The sequence below is a fragment of the Micromys minutus genome, assembly GCF_963924665.1.
Source record: "Micromys minutus genome assembly, chromosome: 1".
Lineage (NCBI taxonomy): Eukaryota > Metazoa > Chordata > Mammalia > Rodentia > Muridae > Micromys > Micromys minutus.
In genome coordinates, this window is record NC_137969.1 from 119,209,032 (window position 1) to 119,218,258 (window position 9,227).

A 9,227-nucleotide genomic window follows, 5' to 3' on the forward strand; every position below is an offset into this window, starting at 1 on the left:
TCATGGTGTGTGTGTGTGTGTGTGTGTGTGTGTGTGTTTGTGTGTGTGTGTGTGTGTGTGTGTGTGTGTGCTTGTGTGTGTGTGTGTGTGTGTGTGTGTGTGTAAGTGCTGGCATCTGTTTCCTCCAGGCAATATGTAGGTCAGTGGCCAATATCAGCTGTTGGTCCCTGCTTGTCACTTTCTTTGAGGTAGGGTCTCCTTGTTCACAGCTGCCTTTGCCAGGCTATGGGCCCATTGATGGGCTTCCAGAGAGTCTCCTGCCTCCAACTGCCTAGCCCATGACTGGGATAACAACTATGGGCCACCTTGTCAGTCATGTGCACGACAGGCACTCTAGTCACTGAGCTATTTCCCAAGCCCAACAGGTTTTTTTGTTTGTTTGTTTGTTTGTCAATTTTTGACTTTTTGAGACAAGGTTTCTTGGTATATAGCCTTGAGTGTCCTGGGGTTTGCTTTGTAGACCAGGCTTGCCTCTGCCTCATGTACCACCATGTTAAACCCAGCAGCTGGGTATATTTAGTATTTTCAATCTCTACCAATATTCTGTTCTCCAAGGACTTTGTACTTCATAATTTTTTCCTTAATGAAACCAGGAGATGTTAGGTATGCCCTTGGATTAGAAAAACTGAGCATGTAAGATCCCACTTTCATTAGTTTCTTTGGAGATGGAGTTTCACTATGCAGCTTCAGCTAGTTTGGACTTGCCATATAGACCAGGATGGACACTTTCTGCATGTGACCTTTGCTTCCTATGTTGTTTGTGGGTGCCTTGCTCACTGAATCAGGAGCATCACAGTGTAGGTGAGAGTGAAGATTCGGCCCATACATCAACATGTGTTTACGTGATATTTATTCTGATCCTTCATTCCAGTCTCACCATCATGGATCCTCTACAGGAAGCCAATGCTACTTTTGCCTTAAACCTTTTGAAAATACTGGGTGAAGACAGCTCAAAAAATGTATTTTTCTCACCCACGAGCATCTTTTCAGCCCTGGCCATGGTCTTCTTGGGAGCCAAAGGAACGACTGCAAGCCAGATGATTCAGGTGACCAACACTATTGCACAGCAGACAAATACTGTGGACTGTCAGTTGAGATAGTCCTCCACACTCCGAATTGCTCTTGCAGATGACATAGGGTTGACACTGGAGAGGTGATGGGCAGGATGTGCTACCCTGCTGGAGCCCTAGCTGTAACATTCTGACCCACTGGAGGTGTGTGTGAGGGTTAATTTGGGGCAGAAATACCAAAGGGATGGCACCACGGCCCCCATGGCCTCCACTGTCTGGGGTTTGGTCCTAATGGATTTCAACCTTCCTAAAGATAAGGTCTCCTCCTAGGATCTTGAAGTTTATTTCCAAATGGTCAGCATAGGCTGGAAGACCAGTAATGGAACCTTTGGGGATCTTGTTAAGTGCAGTGCTTTATCTGCAGAAGTATATGAACCTCAGACTGCCCCAAGGTGGGGCCAAATACAGTGCATGCTCCCTGAAGTATCGGTCAATGAGGGTAGTGTTGCAGACACCACAGATTGGCTTAAGTAACACTATTTTCTTATAGTTCTGGAGACTGAATACTAAAAGTTCAGAAGTAGGAAATCTGGTTGTTTGTGGCATGTAGATGGCATCTTTGGCTCTCCAAGATGTCTATCTAGGTCATAACCAATTTTTCTCATTGGACACAGCTTGTGTTCCACTCACTCTAGGGACTTCATTTTAACTTCATTGTCCCTTACAATAGCTTAGCTCTAAATATAGTCATATTTTGAGGAACTGGGTATTAGATGATAATATAGCAGTTTGCGGGGATACATTCAATGTGTGGGAGAGAGGACACATTGCAGCCTCTGACCTGTAGCTATTCTGATCCACAGCTAAGTGTGTGTGTCCAGTTAACTGTTTCCCAAGGTTATGGATCTTGATTCATACCTACATGTGTTTGAAGCTAGTCTTTCCTAATCCATGACTACCTTAGGCCATGACTTTGCATTCTGGCTTAGCTCTTGGTAGTCTACTTTTGTTTTTATAAGACAAACATTTGTTTTTTCCTTAACCTGTCTCCTTAGTGGAGAGTTATGGCCTACAGGCTTATCTTCAATTTGAACTGTCTCTCTTTTTTAGTTCCAATATTATTACAGATACTGAGAGGCAGTTTTATCTGTTTACCATCGGAGCAGCCAAAGTCATTTGTGTAGCTTTTCAGAAGGCTTGGAATGTCTAAGGAGGTGTATAAAAGCTCTGGCACCTAAGTGTTCACTGATGGCTGGGGTCCTGCTTCTTTTTCAAGCAGCTTTATGTGGTGGCAATTACTCCATGTGACCTCCTGCAGGATGGCTTGGCTTTCCTTCCACAATGGTGGCTAGAAACAATTATTCAAAAGTCGCAGTTGCCAGGCCTTTTAAAGCCCAGGCCTGGAACATGATCACTCTCCTAAATTCTGGTTGTCAGACAGTGCTGGAGCCACTCAGATCCAAGAGCCGGGAAGAGGCTGCATGACCTTGGTCAGAAGCCAGCTGCACTGGGATGGATAGCAGGTCTGGTTGGGAGCCATGCTTGAAGCCAGAGCATCACTAGTGACTATGAAGAGCTGGGTTTGTGAATGGCCATTTCTGCTCAGACTAGGGCTGACAGGGCACAGTGAGGATCCTAGACAGGGAACTTTCAAGGTACTTTTCATCTTTGACTAGGTGGGTTTTGAGTGGCAGCAGGGATCTGTAAAATTCTGAGGATGAGTTTAGTGTTGACTCTTTTCTTATAGTTGGACTTGATGAAGATGTGTTTTTAATCTGTTTTGATTTCAGGCACTGTCTTTGGATAAATGCAGCGGCAATGGAGGTGGAGATGTCCACCAGGGCTTTCAGTCACTTCTCACCGAAGTGAACAAGACTGGCACACAGTACTTGCTCAAAACAGCCAACAGGCTCTTCGGGGAAAAGACTTTTGATATCCTAGCTGTAAGTATTATGTAGTACTGAGAGACATTAAGCTGAAGTTGCCTTTTAACAATCACATAGGCTTATGTACACATACACACACACCTCTAACACATAGCCACAGACCCGCATGGAATGTACCTTTGTCTTACACATAAACACACAAATAAAGAATAAAAACAGTTCTCTCAAGTAGGAATTAACTGCACAGCCATGAACTATTTGATCGGAATACTGATAAATTATTCCGTATACACTGTCAACGTAGTGGGAGTTTCAGTCCATTTATGTTGTTTTCTGTTTTCTTTCATAATGTGGCAGACTGTGAGTGGTCATCAATGTCATTTCATAGATTACATCAGAAAGCAGCTTGTTCTTTTGTTTGCCCTATGCCTTGAGCCTCAGCTACTCTCTGACATCCGTTCATCATGCTCTTTAGTGCTTCTCATCCCAGCCAGCGTCTTCTCCCATTTATACACCGCAGGTCATGCTGGGAAGCTGCGAACAGTAAGGGTGGATGTCATACTCCTTCCACATACCTGTTTTCATTAAATTTTAAGGAATTTCAATTTCACTCAATTTCGATGGTCTTCTTTTGGGCATCGTGAAGGAGGCTCTTGGTGTTACTTCCATGGCTATGTACTTATGTTTTTATGTCTCAGTCTTTTAAAGATTCCTGCCGCAAGTTCTATGAAGCAGAGATGGAGGAGCTGGACTTTAAGGGTGCTACAGAGCAGTCGCGACAGCACATCAACAACTGGGTAGCCAAGAAGACGGAAGGTGAACGCAGAGTTGCTCTGCTTTGTTTCCTGAGATTTGACGGCAGCGCCCTGAGCACGCTGAGCAGGATCTCCTCTTTACTCCATCCCTGCTAATAATCATTTAGCTTATTTCTGAAAAGTGGTACATTTACGTGTTTTTTGTTTGTTGTGTGTTTGTGTGTGTCCTTGCACACCTGCAGTCAGGACCACGCACAGATTTACTTTTCTTTTTCTACCAGTGCCTCCTGGGATTCTACTCAGTTCTTCAGACTTGGTTACAAGCATCTTTACTTGCCTGGCCATCTCTCTGTCTCTAGTGTTTTTATTTTTCAATTTATTTTTTTCAGACAGTCTCACTTTTGCTATCTTTCAAACTCATTATTTAGACCAAGCTGGACTGGAATTCAGAGATCTACCTTCCTCTGACCTTCAAGAATTAGGGTTAAAGTTATGTGCCAATATGCTTGGCTTTGTAATCTCTGACCTTCAAGAATTAGGGTTAAAGTTATGTGCCAATATGCTTGGCTTTGTAATCTCTGACCTTCAAGAATTAGGGTTAAAGTTATGTGCCAATATGCTTGGCTTTGTAATCTCCTGTTACTGATCACAGGGTTAGTGCCTACACAAGCTCTTCAAACAGTAACGACTTTTTGTTCTTTAAATCAGGACTTCTTTTGATATGGTAGTATTGAACCCAAGGACTTGAGTATGCTAGGCAAAGTTAAGTATTCCAAAGTTGGTCTGCATCTTTAGCTCTAAATCAGAAATCAAAACACTTTAAAAACTTTTCTAGAGGCAGAATTTCTCTGAGTAGCCCAGGCTGTCCTGGAATTCAGTCTGTAGACCAGCCTGGCCTTGAACTCACGGATCTGCTTTCTTATTGTTGATGTCAGAGTTGTTGCTTTAGCGACATATGTTCTTTTATATACAGAGAATTGAAATCTCCTATAGCAAGGTTCTGTCCAGAGCAGCAGGTGGCACCATCTGCCTGTCAGCCACCTCTGTTAACTAATTGGGTTCCTTTTGCTACTGTTCTATTGCTGTGAAGAGACACAATGGCCAAGAAAACTCTTATAAAAGAAAGCATCAAATTGGGGGCTTGCTTAAAGTTTTAGGAGGGTTTTTCATGATCATCAGGGAGGAAGCAGACAGACATGGTGCAGGAGCAGCAGCCGAGAGCTTTACATCCTGATCTACCAGCAGCAGGCAGTGAGAATAGGCCTGTTATAGGCTTTTGAAATCCTAGAGATTACCTCCACCACACAATTTCTCCAACAGACTTGAGCACCAGTTCTTCCCAAACAGTTCACTTGAGGAGTTAGCACCTAAATATATGATCCAATGGGACCATTCTCATTCAAAGTACCACCAGTCTTTAATTAATTAAAAAAAAAATGTTCCTTCTTTCAGATAAAATCAAAGAGCTGCTGTCTCCAGGTATTGTGAATTCTGACACATTGCTAATCCTTGTGAATGCCATCTACTTCAAAGGCAGCTGGGAGAAACCATTTAACAAGGAGGACACTAGAGAGATGCCTTTCAAAGTCAGCAAGGTAACCACAGTACACAAAGGGGACTCCTGGGCAGTAAATGTCCTCTGTTCACACTGGCTTCTGAAACAAGAGGAGGCTCCTCATGTAGCCTGTGCCTCTGGGCAGCTCAGGATCCAGGACCCTCTTTCAACCTGGGGCCTTTCTCTTCCCTTCTCCTTTAACATGGAGCCAGTGGTGGCTGCAGGCTACTTGGTTTCAGTTTTGTGCCTGCTTCTGTCATAGCTGTGTTGTCACTGCCAGATGTTGAGTCCAGCCCTGATGGAAGAGCTTTGCAGTGTACTTGAGATGGTCTTACATAGAAGTTTTAAAATAGGAAAATCTAAACTCCCAATGTGTGAGGCTCCTTGTGGCCCAGAGTGCAGTCCATTCCTTGTGAACAGTCCGTTCTTTTCAGCGTGTCTTCCCAGAAGTGCTGTCTTGTGTAGTCTCCCACTTTCATGAGAACCACACCTTGTCCTGGTTACCACAAAGCAATACAGAGGGAAAATAAACTTTGTCACCCTGTTGGAAAACAGCTGTGTAATGAGTGCCTGGCTTATGGTTGGTTTGAGGGACATGCACAGACTTTTGCTTACAGACAAGCAAACAGAGATGTGTATGTGGGATAGACCCATGTTCAACCTCTTCCAGGTTAAAGCATGTTACTTGCTGATGCCCAGGGTTTTTGTAACCATGATACTTCTCTCCCTCAGCTCACTCTCTAAGTCACTCTCTCCTTCCCCACCTCCCTCTCACTTGGTGCATATACTCCTAGGCTGGGAAAAGAAATTAATTACATTACATTCTGGATCATTAACCAGACCTCAGGTCTCCCAGGCTAACTTTATTTGATTCTTCAGTTTCTTAGGAAATGAATTTTATTTCAAGCTTTATTTTAAATAAACTCTTCAGTATTTCCTGACTAAACTATTTATGTCTTTGAAGTCACTTGTTGACAAGATATACTTTAGGGTTTCCTTCAACTGCAAGCAACAGAAACCCTAGATGATTATAATTGAATTCATATAAGTTCATCACCAAAGGGGAGGTCAGGAAATGGGAGTGTGTGGAGCCTGGGGCTACCTACATGGGGTGATGCCTTTGGGAACTGGCTCTCTTTTCCTGGTCAGTCATTATTAGCTTGGTGTCTCTTTCCTCATACTTACAGTAGGGACCCTGACTCTGTAGTTCATGGGGAAGGACATAGGACTGAGAGCAAGAAGCCTTCTCTTGAGATCTTTTCCATAAATTACATAAGTGGACCTACTTACTGTGGCTCCTGCTAAGTGCAGAGTGTAGATACATTGTCTTGCTTTCTTGTCTCTCCACTAGACACAGACCAATCTGTGACTACAGCAGCTACTGACAGTAATCCATATATGTATCCATGTCTCCAAAAGCTCAAGATGTTTTGCTCTATGTGTTTGTAATTAAATTAAGAGCAGGATTTATGCCCATTTGTTTACCACTATAGCATCAGATCACTACCTCAAATCGCTTGAGAGCCTACTATGTACCTTGCAGTAACAAGGAAGCTCTGTTTTTCTGGAGGAGAGACATTTGTGATAAGCATAGGTAAGAACACAGTAGTTAGTGGGAAGCTCCAGAGGCATACAGATGCAGTGTCAGCTGCTATGCTTGAGTGGAGAGTGTGAGAGCCACTGAAGAGACTTTCACTTAAGATGACATGAGAGCAGACACCAGAACATAAAGCATGTTCCAGGTTCTGCAGACCACTGTGTTGGGCAGAAAGGGACAGAATCTAGTTAACACAACACTACACACAGCCCTATGACCAAAGAAGAGAGGGAGGTTGAATAGGAAGTAGGGGTCTCTTTGTAATTACAGACAGTTTTAAGGGCTTTAAGTAACTTGTTTCTGCTAGTGTGATCCCATACAAAAGTGTGCAGCCACAGCAGGGTGGTCTGTATTCCTTGTTACTATCATCTGTGGCTGCTGTGCTGAGATCAGTGACAAAGATGACATTACAGCATCTCAGTGCTGTGCTGATGACAGAGTAAATTAAAAAGAAAAGTCAGATTTTACTTATATTTCAGAGGTAAATGCAAAGCAGTTCTGTGATGAGTCAAATCAAGAGATGAAAGAAAAAACAGGAGTCAAGGACCTGAAATAATTTTGGTAACTGGGAGAAAGACATCCTTGTCAATCAAGGCAAGTAAGACTTGTAGGTAGAACAGCTGCAAAGGACCAGCAAAGCATAGCAGTCAAATAGAGTATAAAATACATATCTTCCAGAGTTCAGGGAGAAGTCCAGGATAAAACAGTAAATATTGGAATTATGTTCATAGTTATAAAAATAAATCAGATCTCCTAATAAAAAAGAATTGTTGGCCCATAACATGACAGGTATTTGGAGATTGGATTAGTCAGCTTCCTGATTCTTCCACTAATATAGAGACAATCAAGTTTGCTCAGTTGATTGGCCCTTTCCAGGGTAACTCTCAATGACCCGAACATCTTTCTTTAGGCTCCACCTCTTAATCAAACCTTTCTATTCCAATTTACACTCTAAAGACCAAGTCTTGAAAAATGGACCTATAGGGACATAGAAAGTCTAAACTATTTCAGACGTTTAGGGACTAATAGAATGTTCTAAATGTTTCATTAAGAAATTTCTCCCAGTGACCATCTTACCCTGTGGTATTTGCACAGAGTGCCCTGTTTCATCTTAGTATTTATCCATGGTTTACAGGATGAGAAGAAACCTGTGCAAATGATGTTTAAGAAGTCTACCTTTAAGATGGCCTATATTGGAGAGATATCAACCAAGATTCTGCTGCTTCCCTATACTGGCAATGAGCTGAACATGATTATCCTGCTTCCAGATGAACATGTTGAACTGAGAATGGTAAGGAGCACTGGGGCCTTGATGGAGCTGTGATGGAGGAAGACTGGTGGTTGTATTTCTGCTGGGGCAGCTCTCCTAGGCTACATGACCATGTTTTTATCTTATATTTATTTGTGGTGTGGTGCTTTAGAAGCTCTGCACCCTAGCCCCTCCCAGCTACCATAATTAGTTACAGCCACACTTCTGTGGGTGGTGCAGAACCTCCTGTGTCGCGGTACTGTCCTAATGTCTTTATCTCTCTTCTAGGTTGAAAAAGAAATAACTTATGAGAAATTTATAGAGTGGATGAGTCTCGGCAGGATGAAGGGAGAAAAGATGGAGGTTTTCCTCCCACGGTTTAAACTGGAGGAGACCTATGACATGAACAAGGTCCTTTGCAAGCTGGGCATGACGGATGCCTTCGAGAAAAGCAGAGCAGACTTTTCTGCAATATCTTCTAAGCAAGGCTTGTTTCTGTCCAAAGTCATACATAAATCCTTTGTGGAGGTGAATGAGGAGGGCACAGAGGCTGCATCTGCCACTGCAGTTGTCATGAGGGGTTCATCACGGTTCACTCCCCGCTTCTGTGCGGACCGCCCATTTCTTTTCTTCATTCAGCATGTTAAGACCAACGGGATTCTGTTCTGTGGCCGGTTCTCCTCTCCCTGAGGAAAGGGTGTTCCTGTCAGTGTTTTACCCACTCTCCATGCTTTGCCTGTAACCCAAGTGACCTTATCCATAAGTGCAATGACAGTTATGAAATAAAGGGCTTTATGGCACCCTACCTTCAGACTGAGTGTTTCCTAGGATCTGGGTTTGCAGTTCTCTGGGTTTATTGTTGCTGGCTACAGGGTTCATCCCTGCTGGAGGGCCCTGTGGGTGCTCCTTGGTAGCATCAGGATCTCATCCCATGTTAAGTGAAAAGAGCAATCAAGTTGAAGCTCTGAGGAGTGGACAGTGGGGACATGTCTCAGATGTCTCTGTGTAGAACTAAGGATTCCAGAGACTCAGCCCTACAGGAAAAACTCCTTTCCTCTATATCTGTTTCCCCTACCTGTATAGTATAGCACATAAGTCTCTCTACATACCTAATGACCACTTTCTCCTGGGATTGGAAACATGAGATTACTTACAGAAATATTCTTGACCATGGG

The 9,227-nt window shown here is 43.2% G+C and overlaps 1 protein-coding gene across 1 annotated transcript; it reads left to right on the forward strand.

The window, feature by feature from the left end:
* The first annotated feature begins 878 nt into the window (after positions 1-878).
* LOC308426755 (serpin B6-like) lies at positions 879-8,833 on the forward strand. The gene is made up of 6 exons (XM_080924666.1): positions 879-1,046; positions 2,801-2,953; positions 3,595-3,712; positions 5,104-5,246; positions 7,939-8,094; positions 8,341-8,833. The coding sequence occupies exons 1-6, from the start codon at positions 882-884 to the stop codon at positions 8,740-8,742; spliced, it is 1,137 nt and encodes a 378-aa protein (XP_080780792.1). The 5' UTR covers positions 879-881; the 3' UTR covers positions 8,743-8,833.
* Positions 8,834-9,227: the final 394 nt, after the last annotated feature.

Bases quoted from the DNA above. Each gene is read 5' to 3' on its own strand.
- LOC308426755 (XM_080924666.1), top strand. From the start codon at position 882: ATGGATCCTCTACAGGAAGCCAATGCTACTTTTGCCTTAAACCTTTTG. The intron at 2,954-3,594 runs GTAAGTATTATG...TTTATGTCTCAG, and splicing joins AGACTTTTGATATCCTAGCT to TCTTTTAAAGATTCCTGCCG. The intron at 5,247-7,938 runs GTAACCACAGTA...CATGGTTTACAG, and splicing joins TGCCTTTCAAAGTCAGCAAG to GATGAGAAGAAACCTGTGCA.